The sequence below is a fragment of the Pristis pectinata genome, chromosome 28 (assembly GCF_009764475.1).
Source record: "Pristis pectinata isolate sPriPec2 chromosome 28, sPriPec2.1.pri, whole genome shotgun sequence".
Taxonomy (NCBI): Eukaryota; Metazoa; Chordata; class Chondrichthyes; order Rhinopristiformes; family Pristidae; genus Pristis; species Pristis pectinata.
In genome coordinates this window covers 27,697,552-27,716,704 of record NC_067432.1, presented here as the reverse complement: position 1 = coordinate 27,716,704, position 19,153 = coordinate 27,697,552, and the positions used below count along the sequence as shown (strand labels likewise).

Genomic DNA, 19,153 nt, shown 5'->3' with positions numbered 1-19,153 from the left:
AGCTAGTAGTTCTGCATGACGGCACCACCAGGTGGGTACTTCACTGTGTTCAGGTGTGTCTGGTGCTGCTCCCAGCATGCCCTTCTGCACTCCTCATCGTACCGGGGTTGTCTCCTCGGCTTAGTTGTAGTAGAGTGCGGGATATGCTGGGGGAAGAGGTTACAGATGTAGTGGTGGACATTTCTGCTGAAACAGATGGTCCACAACACCAGTTTTGAGCATGAGATCTGTTCTGGGTTTCTCCCGTTTGGCATGTTTATAGTCCCATGAACCATGATGGAGGGTGTCCTTGGTGTGAAGATGGGACTTGATCTCCACAAGGACCGAGCAATAGTCACTTCTACCCATGGTATCGTGGACAGATGCATCAGCCACAGGTAGATTGCTCGGGATGAGGTCAGGTAAGTTTTCCTCTTGTGTTGGTTCCCTCACTACCTGCTGTAGTCCTGTGTTTCAGTCAATGGCGGTACCACCAAGCCACTTAGTGATGGTCATTGGTCCCCCACCCAGAGTACATTCTGTGCCTTTGCTACTTTCAGTGCTTCTTCCACCGTTGTTCAACCTGGAGGAGCACCTATTCATCAGCTGAGGGAGGGTGGTAGTTGGTAATCACATGGGTTTCCATGCCCATGTCTCCCAGCTCCATCCCTGCTCCCCTCCCCCTACCCGGTGCTACCTGCCTGTCATCTTACACCCCTCCTCAGTCCACCAATCACCTCGGACTCCTGCCTCACCACTCCCCCTCTCATCTTTGTACCGGCCATCTTGCCTCTCCACTCTCAGACCTGATGCAGGGTTTCGACGCGAAATGTCCCCCCACAGATGCTGCTCGACCAGCTGAGTGTTTGTTGCTGCAGATTCTGTAAGTGCTCCTATGTCAGACTGTATGACAACTCTCCCGATTTATACACCAGTCCCCAGGTGTTTGACAGGCAGACATTGCGATGTTGACTGGGCTGGGAGCAGCTCTGAGTTGGGTGCTGAGGTCGCTGCTGATTGGTCTGTCCAGTGTGAGTCACTTGAAACAGTGCTTAAGAGCCAATCACACGGGCCGGGTCTGGAGTCACACGTATGTCAGACCCGGTCAGGATGGCAGGTTTCCACCTCTGAAGGACATTAGTGGACCAGATGGGTTTTTAGAACAAGCCAATGGTTGTCATGGAGATCATCTCTAAGCCCAGCTGCTGTTTTTTCCCAAACTCCAGATTATTAACTGAATTTAAATTTCACAGCTGGTGTGGTGGGGTTTGAATTCTGACCTCGGGTATACTAGTGGCTGCACCCTGTACCCCTGTACACACAATATTGCAGTCTGAAACTGAGAATATAAACAAGAGACTCTCCTTTACACAAGCACCAGATTTGCCACATAAATGAAGCATTTATCAACATTGCCTTTTCTGTGCCTCCAGGTCTGAAAGGGTTACTGAGAACTGCAGCCTCCCAGGTGCTATCGCTGCAACCATCAGTTAAGCAAATGAACGGGAGTGCCCTTGAGGCAGGCCTTGTTTTGAGCGTGTGTTTCTGCCTTCTGCGTATTTATGATAAAGAAATCAGCTGAAGGAGGGAGTGAGGGAGAGAGGCTGAATTAAAACCAAGTGAGTGCGTGGACGTTGATACAAAGCTGGCAGAACGTTTGGGGTAATTTAGACAAATAAGCGCAAATGGTTTTTCTTCGGGCCGTTGATGACAAGCACCTGATCCACACTGGGCTGACCCTGATAAAGGTGGAGCGGGAATACACCCATGTAAAGTATTTTAATGACGAAGGGCTGGAACAAGCAAAATGCAGTTTGACAAGTTGGGCGAGGGCCTGGTCCCAGATGTGTCATAACTGAGGTGTTGCTAAGGAACATACCTATCAACTATCTTTGTGGACAGGGGCGGAAGCAGGTGACTTTATGAGAAGATGTTTGCATGCGTTGTGATGGGGCACTGCAGATGACAAGCGGCCTGCACAGTCTTCGTTTGACTAGCCAGCTTGTCTGAATCTTCAGATCTCTGATCAAAGGTCAAACCTAAAACTGTGGGAAAGTGATCAAAGTTACAAACCAAACAGGGACTGGAGAGATATTCTGAGAAGGGAACATACGGTGAGGAGAGTTTCTGCTGCGCTGTGGAAGTAACTTTGGAGATCAAAGTTTTGGATAAAATATCCTCACAGAGACAATGCCACAGTTTAAAACGGCAACGACATGCACCATTGCAGAGACACCGGAGCCTGCTAGGAGGGTAAGTCACGGATGTTATTCCCTTTTAAGATGTAATTGAGTGACATTACTTTACAAAATGCACCTGAAAGGGATGGCATATTGAATGCTTTAGCTTTCTTCAGATTTCTGAACGGTCCATAAACCCATAAACCCTACCTCGTTATTCCTTTCTTGCATTATTTTATTTATTTTTTGGTAACTTATAGTAATTTTTATGTCTTGCACTGTACTGCTGCTGCAAAACAACACATTTCATGACATATGGCAATGATAATAAACCTGATTCTGATTCTGATTGCTTGGAAATTCTTTTTTGTCCTGCTTCTTCAGGGCAACATCCGAAGAGTACGACTGACACTGCATGCTGAAGGGAAAAACACTCCGGCAAAAGATGAAATCAAAAATAAAGGAAAAACTGAAACGGTCAGTGAAATCCACCTGTGTCCCTGCTGATAATGATTCCACAGTATTAGTACCAGAGGCGTTTGTTTTGTGGGGCGGGTGATTCCAGAGATACCTAGAGGTGAAGTCATGAAGGGAGCTGCAAACAAGCTTGAGAATGTTAACAGAGGAATTGATGAAGGTCAGCAAGCACAGTCCTGTAAGTGATCAGACAGGCGGGCCACTGGTTACATGGGGGCTATTACAGAACCTGCCGCCAGAGACCTGAACCACTGATCCAGTGTCATGAGTTCAGCTCCCATCGTGGCAGTTGGGGAAGTTAATTTAGTAAATATGGATCTGAAAACCCAGTGCCAGTGACATAACCACAAAACTACCGGATTGTTGCCAAACCCATCTCATTCACTAATGTCCGGACCCAGCCTAGTCCGCATGTGGTCCTGCCCCACCAATGGGGTGGGCTTTTCACTCTCTCTTCTGTCTGGGGGCAAATAGAGGTAGACGTTGTACACACTGGCAGGGTGCGGACGGTGTACGCACTGGCAGGGTGCGGACGGTGTACGCACTGGCGGGGTGCGGATGGTGTACACACCTGCAGGGTGCGGACGGTGTACACAGGGTGCGGACGGCGTACACACGGGCAGGGTGCGGACGGCGTACACACGGGCAGGGTGCGGACAGTGTACACACTAGCAGGGTGCAGACGGTGGACACCCTGGCAGAGAGCGGATGGTGTACGCACTGGCAGGATGCAGACGGTGTGCACACCGGCAGGGTGTGGATGGGGTACACACTGGCAGAGGGCGGACAGTGTACACACTGGCAGGGTGTGGACGGTGTACACATGGGGCGGATGGTGTACACACTGGCAGGGGTGCGGACAGTGTACACACTGGCAGGGGTGCGGACGGTGTACACACTGACAGGGTGCGGATGGTGTACACACTGGCAGGGTGCGGACGGCCTACACATTGGTAGGGTGCAGATGGTGTACACGTGGGGTGGACGGTGTACACACTGGCAGGGGGTGGACGGTGTACACGCGGGGTGGACAATGTACACATGGGGTGGACGGTGTACGCACCGGTATTGGCCACAACATGCACTTTCCAAGAATGAATAAGTACAGATTGGCTTTTGATTGCCGTTAAGTTTCTGAAGGGGAGGACGAGGCAAGCCATGGTGGGATAGTTAAGTGTGGAGGGAATATTGTTGAGGTTTGTGCTGGAGAATCTGGCATTGTCTCTGAGGGAGGAAGAGCTGCTATTGGTGAGGTGGTTTGTGGTTCAAAGTTCACCTCGGGACAAAAATGGCAGTGAGGTTGTGAACGACTCCTTCAGTCTCAGCCGGTTCACCAGACAGAGGAACAGAGTCGGTAGCTATCTGTAGGGAGCAAAACAGCAACTGGTCTTCTAAATGCTAATCTAGAGGAAACATCAGCTCCTCCACTGGATAGTGGAGAAGTGGAGATGGTGGGAGAGGTAGTGGGGGGTGTTTCTTGTGTTGTCAGCATGTCTGTGCCAACTGATGCTGTGTGTTTGATGTTGATGCTGAGGGTGGCGTGTGACCTCGATATTTTGATATTAACAGAAACGAGGGATGTGGGGGTCACTGCACCAAAGTGGTGCTGAAGTTGAAGGTCATCCACCAGCTTATTGACTGGCAGGGCGGGCATGAGGGCTGAATGGCCTCCTCCAGCTTCTGTTTCTCACATTCTTATGAGAACTCGGAGGAGGGCCTGGAGGAGATACATACCTGTGGGCCACACATAGTGGTGTGAGCTCAGGAAGGGCAAGTGCCAAAGATCCTCTGACTCAATCACATCCAGTAAAACGCCGATAATCCACAACCCTGCTGTTCCCCACACTACCCGTAAACTCATGGGACCCCGTTTCCCACACTCCCTGTAAACTCATTGGGACCCTGTTTCCCACACTCCCTTTGAAGTTACTGGGGCCCTGTTTCCCACTTTCCCTTTAAACTCACCGGGACCCCGTTTCCCACACTCCCTTTACACTCACCAGGACCCCGTTTCCCACACTCCCTTTGAAGTTACTGGGGCCCTGTTTCCCACATTCCCTTTAAACTTACAGGATTCACTGGAATACTGCTATATAACATTTTTTAAAAAGTGAAGTAAATGTGCTTTGGGAGTCCAATATCTGGAGGTGCTGGATTACTGCATAAAGGAGGAAACCAGGCAGGTGTGGTCCTGACTGGCTGGATAAACAACTGGAGGAGGTTGCCCCTGATCGCACCCACTTCACATGCCATTCGTCACTTTGATTAGAACTGTTTCGGCAAGGCTGGAAGCTTGATTGGAGGAACTTAAACCGATGTTTCTGAGAAAGCCGGGCATAGGTTGTGGAGTCGTTAGTGTGTTCAAGGACTGTGAAGATGGGACACTGGTTTAAGAGGATGGAGGAGCTAAGGGATTTTTTTGGGGAGAGTGGTGATAACGTTGCATTTGGAGTGGTGGTGGGAAGTGGTACCCGAGGGGGGCAAACCATTAATGATATCAACTATCATGGAGACCAGGTTGAATGGGATCAAGGGTTCCCAAAGGCAGGATGAGCTGGAGGGGGCCAGGGGAGGTTGTAAAGTATCTCGAGGAAGAAGTATGTTTAGGGCGGTGCTGAGGGCACTGTCAGAGGAGAACTGTCTTGGTCAGCTGGTGGAGGGATGGCAAGGATGGAGAGAGGGACAACTGATTGAAAATTGGTATTGGTTTATTATTGTCACATGTTCTGAGAAACAGTGAAAAGCTTTTGTTCTGCATGCCATCCAGACAGATCATTCCATACATGAGTACATTAAGGTAGTAAAGAGAAGACAGAATGCAGAATATAATGTTGCAGTTACAGAGAAAATGCAGTGCAGGTAGACAATAAGGTGCAAGGGCCACAGCAAGGTAGATTGGGAGATCCAGAGTTCATCTTTTAGCGTGTGAGAGGTCCATTCAAGAGTCTGATAACAGTGGGATAGAAGCTGTCCTTGAGCCTGGTGGTATGTGTTCTCAAGCCTTTGTATCTTCTGCCTGATGGAAGGGGCTAGGATGACCGGGGTGGGAGGGGTCCTTCATGTCGGCTGCTTTCCCAAGGCAGCGGGAAGTGTAGACGGAGTCAATGGAGGGAAAGAAACTGCAGGTGCCCAAAATTTAAAACAAAAGCAGAACACTCAGCAGATCAGGCAGCATCTGTGGGAAGAGAAGCAGAGTTAAGTCAAAGATCCTTGGTCAGAACTGGAGATAAGGGAGCAAGGTGTGGTTCCCAAGGACAGGATGAGCTCAAGGAAGCCAGGGGAGATTGAAAAGAATCGAGAGAACAATGTGTGTTTAGGTCTTCTGATAGTTTGGTCTCAGATTATGACAGAGCTTCCTCTATTTGTGGTCAGAGGAAATTACTGTACCCGTGGTATTTGTGCTCTGGGACCTTGTACGTTCCTGCATTTATTACACCACCACTTTCAAGTGCCTAAGCTTTGAAATTGTCACGAAAACCTCTAACTCTCTCCCTACCTATAAGGCATTCTCCCCTGTCGATCAGTTTCTTTGGTGATTCAGTAGACCTAGACCTATAAACAGAACATCATTCTGTCCAGTAAACACTGAGAGCCTGGAACTTTTCGCTAAACAACAATGTTTGGCACACCAAAGGATGCAGTTATACCATGAGGTACATTCAGTTCATAAAGGTACCCTTACGCTTCACTCTCTACCCAATCTTTTTGTCCTGTTGTGGCATGAAAACAAATTTTATCTGACACCACTCCAGCGATGTCCTAAAATGTTAAAGCTGTGAATGAGTAAAAGTCTGCAGGGTTTCCTGGATGTCCCAGGAATTGGACGTTAGTCTGGCAGACTAACGTGTGAAAGCAGAGCAAACCTTGTCAAAGCATCAACAGAATTGTTCTTTTCAAAGTTCATTAGTGCTCCTGTTTATTAGTCGCAAAACAGACTATAAGTCAACCAATCAGGAATCAAAGAGTCTATTTCCTTCCCAATCCACATGTAATAGGCAGGAGGCTATTGGTGGCAGGAAGTCATGGTGTGAAACCAGTGTTGGAAACCCTAAATGTCAGTCCTAGGAATGTAATGAAAAGGTTGGCCTCAAATGGATCCATTTAACTGCTGTATTCATATATCTTGTTATATATAACAATATATTTTATTACATATATTACAATACATATTATATATCTTATATCTCAATATATCTTATTATGTATCTTACAATATATCTTAATATGTCTTATAACTGCTGCATTAATATATCCTGTCCCACAAAGTACCAATTATATGAGTAGGAGCAATTCATTTATAACTTGTTACGCCTGTGTAAATGTGCAAATCTGCTTTTACCTACCAGGATTTCACAGGAATAGTCAGAGGTTAGCTGATCTTTAATATCTCTTTGGCATTATTTTGCTGATATATTGTTCAAGATTTATCCTACACAGAGCACAGCCAATTATAACTGATTTTCCATATGAAGGCTACCCTTTATTCACCATTAACTTTACAAAGTGAAGTGTTCACTAAAAGAAATAACGTTCCTTACACTAACTGTTGGAAGGATAAGATTGCTTCGCTGAGGTTTGGTCAGTGTGCAGTGTACACACTCACTTACAGCCTCCAGTGTTTACTGATTGACAGGCAGTCTAGGACAAGCTGTGTGCTGTTATCTCTCCTCAGATCATTAATTACCAATGAGTCCTGTGAGGAACACTATTGTTTTCAGAGATAGTTTCTTTTGTCTTTTGCCCACTTATGGAGAACATCTAATTACAAGGAGTGTGAGGTCAGGGTGCCTGAATCTGTCGTTCATGTAGTGCTTCATGTTGGAAACAGCTACAACCCAGCAGTTCTATAAGTCCATATATCCCCATGCAAAGTGCCTGCACTGTCAGAGGCTCTCATCAGATCAGTGAATGCGTTAAATACATTACCCACGTGATTCCCTCCGTGTGTGTTGTGGATCTATCCACAGTCCACTCCCATTTCTCAGTGTACACTCCTCTGAACAGTACAGTCCATGCATACCCTTTGAACCCAAATGTATCGCCCCGCCACCCATCTCCACACTTCCACTCTCCCTAAATTGTCAGCTGCCCCAGCACTGTGTGACCAGAAATTTCTAAGTATTGGGAAGACAGAAGCTGTCACCTTGGTCCTCATCACAAAGTCTGTTCTCCAACCACCGACTCCATCTGTCTCCTTAGGAACTGTCCGAACATGAACCAGCTTGATCAGAAACGTGGTGTCATATTTGCTGCCGAGTTGAGCTTCCAATCGCACAGCCACGTTACCACCGAGACCCCCTTTTCCACCAACATAACCATGCCAGACTCTGTCCTTGCCACAGCTCAGGTGTTGGTGAAAACCTCATCCATGGCTTTATTAGCCCACTGGTTAAATGCCTTGGCATGTTTTGTTATATTAACAATCCTTCATAAATGGAAGTTATTCAATTTCCAAAGCATTATTATGGTGCATTCAGCAAACTTTGATCAATTGACTTATTGCAGGACCACTGTAAGAATCCTTTGATTCGTTAAAGCCCATCCACCTTTATCTGGGCTGTGTGTAAATGTTTTGAGTAGAGATTCCATCCTAGTGACAATAATAACAATGTTTACTGTAAATTCTTGATATTGGAGGTTACTGGATTGAGGTAGTGTATATCTTGTGATCTCAATTTCCACATTGGAACCAGCAAGAATTGGTCTCTGAAGCTCTGGCTGGGTGAGGGAGCTTTGATGCTGCCACTGAGCTTCAGCAAAGGTTTTCCAATCACCGTGCCAGTGACATTGGCTGGCACAGTAGCACAGCAAGTAGAGCTACTGTCCCACATTTCCAGCGGCCTGGGTTTGATCCTGACCACCGGTGCTGTCTGTGTAGAGCTTGTACATTCACCCTGTGACCACGGGAGCTTCCCCTACTTGCTCCAGTTTCCGCCCACGTCCCAACGACGCACTGGTGGGTTAATGGGCCATTGTAGACTGCCCTTATTGGAGGTGGGTACTGGGAGAATTGGTGGAGTGCATTGGTCACGTGAGCTCATAAGAAGTAAGAGGAGGAATAAGTGATGCAGTCCCTGAGATGTTCAGTGAGATCATGGCTGATCTTATGGACTAGGTTACAAGGAAATAAATGGGGGAATGGGAATGATGGGATTTCTCTGAGAGCCAGTATAGATTCAATGGGCTGAATGGCCTCCTATATTGTAAGGAAAGATGAAAATAGCAAATAGGCTGTAAAAAAACTCAGTGGAAGTGTACGGGACGTAGCCAGCAGTACTCTGTGAACTTGCCTGCAGTTGGGCAAACTGCCAGCGAACTCAGAACCACGCCTGGAATGCCAGCTGTTGTGGGCCCCACTGCGAGGTGAAAGTTTGGAGAAAATTAAGAAGAATGGGTCTAAATTTTATGAAGTGACTCATAGAATTTAATTAGATTTCTTCAGAAATATAAAGAAAAATGTAAACCAAATGTAAAGCATCCTATCCCGATGTATCACGGCTTGGTACGGTAACTGCTCTGCCCGTGACCAGAAGAAACTGCAGAGAGTGGTGGACACAGCTCAGCACATCACGGAAACCAGCCTCCCCTCCATGGACTCTGTCTTTACCTCTCGCTGCCTTGGTGAAGTAGCCAGCATAATCAAAGACCCCACCCACCCGGGTCATTCTCTCTTCTCCCCGCTCCCATCAGGCAGAAGATACAAGAGCCCGAGGGCACATACCACCAGGCTCAAGGACAGCTTCTATCCCATGGTGATAAGACTATTGAACGGTGGTTCAATAAGGGTGGTTCATCCCTTATACAATGAGATGGACTCTTGACCTCAACAATCTACCTTGTTATGACCTTGCACCCTATTGTCTACCTGCAATGCACTTTCCTGTAGCTGTGACACTTTACTCTGTATTCTGTTATTGTTTTTATCCTGTACTACCTTAATACACTGTGTAATGAATTGATCTGTATGAACGGTATGCAAGACAAGTTTTTCACAGTGCCTCGGTACAAGTGACAATAATAAACCAATTCCAATTCCAGTAGCAATACCAATACCAAGAGTCATAGAGTCACTGAGTCGTACAGTCATGCACCGATTCTATTTACCCACATTAGGACCATATCCTTCTGTGCCTTGCTGTCTAAATGCTTCTTAAACGTAGTGATTGTATCTGATTCCACAGCCTCCTCTGGCAGCGCTAGATCTCAACCACTCTCTGGGTAGAAAAACTTACCCCTCACATCCCCCTCACAGCTCCATCCTCTCACCTTTAACCTATTGTCCTCTTGTTTTTAATTCCCCTGCCACAGGAAAATAGATTTTGACCGTCAACTCTACCTATACCTCTCATAATTTATATACCTCTATCAGGTCACCTTTCAGTCTCCCTTGCTCCAGGGAAAACTAACCCAGCATGCCAGGTACCTTTTACACCACCCTATCCGTCTGTATTGCCACTTTCATGGAACTATAGACTTGAACCCCAATGTCTCGCTGTTCGTCAACATTCCTCACTTCCCTACCATTTATTGTAAATGTTCTAGCCCTATTTGACTTCCCAAAATGCATCACCTCACACATTTTGGGATTAAATTCCACCTACCAAAGCTCTGCCCAATTTTACAACTGGTCTCTATCCTGCTGAAGCTTTAGACAATCTTCCTCACTATCCACAACACCACCAACTTTGGTGTCATCTGCAAATTTACTAATCATACATTCACCTCCAAGTCGTTAATATACGTCACAAATATCGATGGTCCCAACACCGATCCCTGTGGTGCACCATTGGCCACAGACTTCCAAACAGAAAAGCATCCTTCCACCACACCATCTGCCTCCTATCACCAAGACAAGTTTGGATCCAATTAGCCAGCTCACCTTGGATCCCATGGGCCTTAACATTCTGGACCAGCTGGGTTAATGTGATAACTGCTGACCCTTCTGCAGCTGGGCTGGAGGTGCCTGACGGGGTGGGCAGAGGGTACGCAGGGGCTCGGTGTATCCCTGAATCATGGACTCGAGGTTCTCAATACTTCTCCAGTTTGAGCGGCCATGAGCCAGAGTATCCCAGGAGGATCTGCACAGCGTCTTTAACTCCCTGAGATTAGACATTGCCGCACTTTTACCCTGTTCTCTTTTATCCACCCCATCAGCATGCACCATGTTCACTTAACCCATCCCCACTGTCAGATCTGTTTCAGCCTCTCTGCCTGCTTTCGTTTCATGCAGCTTGCTCGTTTCTCTGACTTACTTACAATTTCACTGCATCGAGCAAATTGATTTTGCCTTTCAATCCAACTTTACCTTGTTTAAATTTTTAAATTAAGTTTTATTGACAGCGTGGTAACAGGCCCTTTCGGCCCAATGAGTCCGCACTGCCCATTTTAAACCCCAAATTAACCTACCCGTACGTCTTTAGAATGTGGGAGGAAACCGGAGCACCTGGAGGAAACCCACGCAGACGCAGGAGAACGTACAAACTCCTTACAGACAGCGACGGGAATCGAACCCTGATCACTGGCGCTGTAATAGCGTCGCGCTAACCACTACGCTACCGTGCCGCCTCACACTTCGATTCTTTTTTTCACATTCCAAAAACTCCAACTTATTTATCTTTTACTCTGTCCATGGGAGTGCTGGAGGAGTCCAGCCCCTCTTGACCTGGTGACAATTAGTTGTCCATCGAGAGGCAGACATTATAAGATAAGATCTTTATTAGTCACATGTACATCGAAACACACAGTGAAATGTATTTTTTGCGTAGTGTTCTGGGGGGCAGCCTGCAAATGTCACCACGCTTCTGGCACCAACATAGCATGCCCACAACTTCCTAACCTGTACATCTTTGGAATGTGGGAGGAAACCGGAGCACCCGGAGGAAACCCACGCAGACACGGGGAGAGCGTACAAGTTCTTCACAGACGATGGCGGGAATTGAACCCGGGTCACTGGCGCTGTAAAGCGTTACGCTAACCACTACACTACCGTGCCTGCCCTTATGACATTATGATGGGGAAAATGTTAACAAACTTTTGTCAGAATACAACTGCAAATACCTCCCTCTTCTAGTGTAACGGGTCTGTGGGATGTACTGTCAATCCTTGGTTCAGTAAGTTTTCTCCATTTCCTTATGACAGAGAAGGAAGCCAATTTGGCCAGTAATATAAGCAGACAATTAAATAATATAAACATACAAGTTGGCCCATCAAGTCTACGCTGGTAATATGAGCATACCCATTCTCTGCTGTAATGGGTTCCCCCCTCATTCTCTGCAACTCCCCCCCAGATTCTACCACTCACCTACACATCAAGGGCAATATGCAGTGGCCATTTAACCTACCAACCTGCACGTCTTTGGGATGTGGGCGGAAATCCGAGCACCTGGGGGAAAGCCACAGGGGTTGTAGGGAGAACGTGTAAACTGGGATTAGTGCACATGTATGCTTGAAGGTCAGCATGACCTGGTGGGCTAAAGGGCTTGTTTCCATGTTGTATGACGCTGTAACTCCATGCAGATGGCATTGGAGGTCAGGATTGAACTCAGGTTGCTGGATCACTGACGGAACATCTCTACCAGCTGTGCCACTGCACTACTCTTCCATAGTTTGAAATGAGTCCAAGAGTCCGAGAGTAGGTAGTCGTGGAAAAGGGTTGGCCCTAGAGTTAAGTTCTTAAACTGAGAGAGGGCTGATTTCAACAGTATAAGGCAGAACCTGGTGAAAATAGCTCGGGAGCAGTTGCTGTGGGGAAAAACAACATCTGATACGTCAGAGGCGTTTAAAAATTCAGATTCTGTAGGACCCCATCAGGGTAAGAGGTAAAAATGGGAAGATTGAGGAACCTTGGTTAACAAAGGGAAATGGAAGGTTTGATCAGAAATAGGAAGGAAGCGTTGTCAGGTATAGGCAATTGGTATCGAGTGAGTCCTCTGAGGTTTATAGGGGATGTAGGAGAGAACTTAGGAGGGCAAAAAGGGGACATGAAATGGCCTTGGCAAGCAGGATTAAAGAGAATCCCAAGACCTTTTGTAAGCATATTAGAAGCAAAAGGGGTTGCTAGGGAAAGAGTAGATCCTTCAGGGACCAGAAGGGTAATCTATGTGTGGAGCCAGGGGATATGAGTGGGATCCTAAATAAATACTTCTCCTTGGCACTCACCAGGAACAAGGATGTGGAGGATGGAGAGTTAGGGGAGGGGTACACTGACGTACTGGAAAATGTTTCTGTCAGGAAGTGTTAAAGGTATTAGATTAGAAGATGCATCAGCTGGTGTGGATGTAGCTGCGATGTGTACAGTGAAGGTGAGGAAGGATAGGCAGGGGACGGGGCATAAATGCAGTCAGTTAGATGGATTGGAATGTGTTTACTTTAATGTGAGAAGTGTTAGGAGTAAAGGTGATGAACTTAGAGCACGGATCAGTACATGGAATTACGTTGTTGTGGCCATTACAGAGACTTGGGTGTCGCAAGGGCAGGATTGGCTGCTTGAGGTTCCAGGGTTTAGACATTTCAAAAGGGATAGGGAAGTGAGTAAAAGGGGTGGGGAAGGTTGGCATTGCTAATCAGAGATAATATCACAGCTGTAGGAAGGGAGGACGTCATAGAAGGATCGTTCATTGAGTCAGTGTGGGTGGAAGTCAGAAACAGGAAGGGAGTGATCATTCTATCGGGAGTATTCTATAGGCCCCCAAGTACCCATCAGGACACTGAGGAGCAGATAAGTAGGCAGATTTTAGAAAGGTGCAAAAATAACAGGGTTGTTGTCATGGGTGACTTCAACTTCCCTAATGTTGGTTGGCACCTCCTTAGTGCAAAAAGCTTAGATGGGGCAGAGTTTGTTAGGTGTGTACGGGAGGAATTCCCGACACAGTACGTAGACAGGCCGACAAGAGGAGATGCCATGCTGGATCTGGTATTAGGCATTGAACTTGGTCAGGTGACAGACCTCTCAGTGGGGCGAGCATTTCAGGGATAGTGACCACAACCCCCTGACCTTTAGCACAGCCATGAACAGGGATAGGAGAAGACATTATAGGAAAATATTTAATTGGGAGAGGGCAAATTACGATGGTATTAGGCAAGATCTTGGGAGCGTAAACTGGGAACACATGTTCTCTGGTAAAAACACCGCAGAAATGTGGAGGCTGTTTAGGGACCACTTACATGGGGTTCTAGATAGGTTTGTCCCACTGAGACAAGGGAAGGATGGTAGGGTGAAGGAACCATGGTTAAGGAAGCGTATTTAAGGTTTAGGAAGCAGAAATGAGGTAGGGCTCTTCAGAGTTATAGGGTAACCAGGAAGGAGCTTAAGAAGGGACTTAGGAGAGCATGAAGGGGACATGAAAAGGCCTTGGCAAGTAGGGTTAAGGAAAACCCTAAAGCATTCTACACGTATGTGAGGAACAAGAGGATGACTAGGGTGAGGGTAGGACTGCTCAGGGATAAGGGGGGAAAAATGTGTCTGGAGGCAGAGGAGGTAGGAGAGGTCCTAAATGAATATTTTGCTTCAGTGTTCACCAGGGAGAGGGACTTATATGAATGTGAGGTTAGTGTAGAACAGGCAAATGTGTTGGAGCATGTCAAGGTTAAGAAAGAAGCAGTGTTGGAGCTACTAAAAAGCATTAGGATAGATAAGTCACTGGGGTCAGACAGGATATAACCCAGGTTACAATGGGAAGTGACAGAAGAGATTGCTGGAGCATTAACGATGATCTTTGAGTCCTCCCTGGTCACAGGAGTGGTACCAAAGGATTGGAGGATGGCAAACGTTGTTCCATTGTTCAGGAAAGGTAAAAAGGGATAATCCCGGGAATTATAGACCAGTGAGTTTTGCGCCAGTGGTGGGCAAACTAGTGGAGAGGATTCTTAGGGACAGGATTTATGAGCATTTGGAGAAGCATCATCTTATTAGGGATAGTCAACATAGCTTTACGAAGGGCAGGTCGTGTGTCACGAGCCTAATAGAGTTTTTTGAGGAAGTGACAAGACAAATTGATGAAGGCAGTGCGGTGGATGTGCTATATATGGATCTTAGCAAGGCGTTTTGACAAGGTTCCCCATGGTAGGCTCATTCAGAAAGTCATGAGGTATAGGATCCATGGAAAAATTGGCTGTATGGATTCAAACTTGGCTTGCCCACAAAAGGCAGAGGGTGGTTGTAGAAGGGGAGTATTCGACCTGGAGGTCAGTGACTAGTGGTGTTCCGCAGGGATCTGTTCTGGGACCCCTGCTCTTTCTGATTTTTATAAATGATTTGGAATAGGAGGTGGGGGGGTGGGTTAGTAAGTTTGCAGATGACACGAAGGTTGCTGGTGTAGTAGATAGTGTAGAAGGTTGTCGTAGGTTGCAACAGGATTTAGACAGGATGCAGAGCTGGGCAGAGAAGCGGCAGATGGAATTCAATCTGAAGATGTGTGAAGTGATTCACTTTGGAACAACTTGAAGGCAGAGTACATGGTTAATGGAAGGAACATGGTTAATGGGAGGAACAGAGTGACCTTGGGGTCCAAGCGCATAGATCCCTCAAAGTTGCCGCACAAGTGGATAGGGCGGTTAAGAAGGCTTATGGTGTGCTGGCCTTCATTAGCCGGTGGATTAAGTTCAAGAACTGAGAGGCAATGTTGCAGCTCTATAAGACTCTGGTTAGACCACGTTTGGAATATTGTGTTCATTTCCGGTCCCCACTTTATAGGAAGGATGTGGAAGCTTTGGAGAGGATGCAGAGTAGATTTACAAGGATGTTACCTTGGTTGGAGAACATGTCTTATGAGGAGAGGTTGAGAGAGTTAGGGCTTTTCTCTTTGGAACGATAGAGGATGCGAGGAGACTTGATAGACGTGCATAAGATTATGAGAGGCATAGACAGAGTGGACAGCCAGCATCTTTTCCCCAAGGTGGTAATGACCAATACTAGAGGTCACCCATTTAAGGTGCGTGGAGGAAAGCTCAGGGGGGATGTCAGAGGTAGGTTTTTTACACAGAGAGTGGTGGGTGCCAGGAACGCACTGCCGGGGGTGGGGGGTAGGGGCCAATACGATAGGGTCATTTAAGACACTATTAGATAGGCACGTGGACGAAAGAAAAATAGAGGGTTATGGGAGGTCAAGTAGAGAGGGGGATAGATTGAATGGGGATAAGGTTTATATAGGTCGGCACAACATTGTGGGCCGAAGGTCTTGTACTGTGCTGGACTGTTCTATGTTCTATGTTTTGTATTAGCACAGATTAAGGTGGATATATCCCCAGGGCCTGAAGGAATGTATCCCAGGATGCTATGAGCAGCAGAGGGAGGAGATTGCAGGGGCTGTGATGAAGATTTTTGCGTCCTCGTTAGCCACGGGAGACCGGAGGAGAGCTAATGTTTTCCTCTTGTTCAATAAGGGCTGTAGGGATAAGCCAGGAAACTGCAGGCCACAGATCCTGTCGTCAATTGTGGGGAAATGATTAGAAAAAATCCTCAGTGACAGGATTTATGTTTTTGGAAAGGCAGGGACTGATTAGGAGGAGTCAACATGGTTTTGTGCAGGGGAAATCCTGTCAAACAAATCTGATTGAGCTTTTGAGGAGGTAACTAAGAAAATTGATGAAGGCAGGACGGTCGGTATGGTATACGTGGACTTTAGCAAGGTTTTTGACAGGGTCCTGCATAATAGGATGGTCCAGAAGGTTAAAGCACATGGGATCCAAGGTGCCACTCTGCTGCTCTTCTACAGTTGGACTCATAGAGTAGGCAGACCAAATCAAAAATTGGCTCGGTGATGGGATACAGATGGTAGCCGGGGGTGGTTGTTTTTAGATCAGAAGATATTGGAGCAGAACTAGGTCATTCGGCCCATCAAGTCTGCTCTGCCATTCAATCATGGCTGATTTTCTCAACCCCATTTTCCCGCCTTCTCCCTGTAACCCTTAACCCCCTTACCAACCAAGAACCTACCAACTTCTGCCTTAAATACACCCAGTGACTTGGCCTCCACAGTCGTCTGTGGCAACGAATTCCACAGATTCACCACCCTCTGCCTGAAGAAATTCCTCCTCGTCTCAGTTTTAAAGGGACGTCCCTTTATTCTGAGGCTGTGCTCTCGGACCCTAGACTCTCCCAAGAATGGAAACACCCGCTCCATGTCCACTCTATCCAGGCCTTTCAGTATCCGTGAGGTTTCAATGAGATCATTCCTCTTTGTTGATTGCAATTCCGTTACCAGTGGTGTAACCAGTGGTGCAGCTTTACAAGATGGTGCCAGAGCGTGGCGACTCGTTGCAAGCTGCTCTCTACAGATCTACTCATTACCTTTACTATAATCGTTCTTCAATGTATCTGCACTGTGTAATGAATTGATCTGTACGAACGGTATGCAAGACACGTTTTTCACTGTACCTTGGTACAAGTGACAATAATAAACCAATACCAATACCAATAGTACCCCAGCGATAGGTGCTGGGACCTTCTGTTGTCTGTCACATATGTATAAATGACTTGGATGGAGTTGGTCTGATTTGCAAGTTTGCAAAAGATCCAAAAATTGGTGGAGTGGTAATTAGTGAAGAAGGTTGTCTAAGGACACAGCAGGACACGGATCAGCTGGAAAGTTGGATGGATTGGTGGCAGATGAAACTTAATCCAGACAAATGTGAAGTAATGCATTGGGACGTCAAATACTGGCAGGACATATATGGTAAATAGCAGGAATCTTTACGTCAACACTCCAGAGAGACCTTGGGGTGCAAGGTCATAGTTCCCTGAAAATAGCAGCACGGGTGGATAGGGTAGTGAAGAAGGCATTAGGCAGGCATGTCTTCACAGCCCGAGGCATTGAGTGTAAACGTTGGGACATTGGTGCAGTTGTATTGCAGTTGCACACAGTATTGTGTACAGTTCTGGTCACCACACTACAGGATGGATGTGGTAGCGATAGAGAGAGTTCAGAAGAGGTTCACCAGGATGATGCCTGGAATGGAGGGCTGTAGTTACAAGGAGAGATTGGAGAGGCTGAGTTTATTTTTACTGGAATGTTGGAGGCTGAGGAATGACCTTATAGAGGTTTAGAAAATTATGAGGGGTATTAATATGGTAGATAGTTAGTCTTTTTCCCAGGGCTAGAGGGCACAGGTTTAAGCTGAGAGGGGAGAAATTTGAAGGAGATCTGAGGGGCAAGTTTTTCCACGCAGAGGGTGGTGAGTATCTGGAATGAGCTAGAGGAGATGGTGGCGGTGGATATAATTACAATGTTTACAAGGCATTTGAACAGATACTTGGCTAGGAAAGCAGTAAAGGGGTACAAGCCTAATGTGGGCAAGTGGGATTATCATAGACTGGCATCACAGTCAGCCCTTCAGCCCGTTAAGTCTGCACACACCATCAACCACCCGTTTACCCTAATCCTACATTAATGCCCTTTATTTATTCTCCCCACAATCTCATCAACTCCCTCCAGATTCTACCACTCTACCTACAGACTAGGGGCAATCTGCAGTGGCCAATTAACCTACCAAGCCGCACGTCTTTGGGATGTGGGAGGAAGCCAGAGCAGCCGAGGGAAACCCACGCGGTCACGGGGAGAACGTGCAAACTCCACACACACACGGCCAGTGCCAGAGGTCGGGATTGAACCTGTGATGCTGGGGCTGTGAGGCAGCAGCTCCACTGGCTGTGCCACTGGGTTAGATAAACAGGAATGGAATATGAAGAAGGAGACTACAGAAGGGTGTATGTTGTGTGTGAATCTTGACATGGCAAAGCCAAGGAAGTTACTGTTTTGGGTTGATGACCTTTTTCATCAGAGCTAGGAAAAGTTGGAGGGTGTTTTAAGATGTAAAAGATGGAGGGTGAGGAGGAGGGGTGAGGAGTTGAGGTCTGTGGTTGGGTAGAGGACAGAAAAGATTAAATGACGAAAGGAAGAACAGAGACAAGACACAAGAAATTCTGCAGATGCTGGAATCTGGAGCAATGCACACAAAGTGCTGGAGGAACTCAGCAGGTCAGGCAGCATCTATGGAGGGAAATAAACAGACCCTTCGTCGGGACTGGAAAGGAAGAGGGCAGAAGCCAGAATAGGAAGGTGGGGGGAGGGGGTGGAGAATAGAACTCAGTGAAAGAAGGTGGTAAATAAATTCAGTGAATGACACAAGGTGTGTCCGGAGGTAATGTGGATTCTGCACAGCTCGTGAAGGAATGAATCTTAAAGTCTACCTGTCTGGAAAAACATTTGGATTTTAATTCCTGATCCTAAAAACTATCTCTCAGTAAAGGAAGCTAAATCGAGTGATTAGAGACACACACAACATCACCTCCGGCCAATGAAATGCTCAGGAGAAGGTGGCCACTTCCACGTTGGGCCTCAACACGGGCACCGACCTCCCAGTTCGGGTTACATCATCTCCTGGGACAAGTGAAAAAAAACACAGACACCAAGCCAATAAGGAGAAATCCGTAAAAATTCCTTTTGGAAATACTAATCCAGAAGCAAATTCTTGACATGTTAATCCAAAGGGCTGTGGAGGCTGAGTCATTAAGTAAATTC

The 19,153-nt window shown here is 46.8% G+C and overlaps 1 protein-coding gene across 2 annotated transcripts in view; it reads left to right on the top strand.

Annotated features, from left to right (window-relative positions):
• The first annotated feature begins 1,606 nt into the window (after window positions 1–1,606).
• The window catches only part of LOC127583957 (myocardial zonula adherens protein-like), a 93,977-nt gene continuing 76,430 nt past the window's right edge, over window positions 1,607–19,153 (top strand). For both annotated transcript variants that reach the window (XM_052040416.1, XM_052040418.1), the window contains exons 1-2: window positions 1,607–2,232; window positions 2,544–2,636. In XM_052040416.1, the coding sequence (XP_051896376.1) occupies window positions 2,170–2,232; window positions 2,544–2,636 (156 nt within the window). In that variant the 5' untranslated portion in view covers window positions 1,607–2,169. The remainder of the gene's footprint in view (window positions 2,233–2,543; window positions 2,637–19,153) is intronic.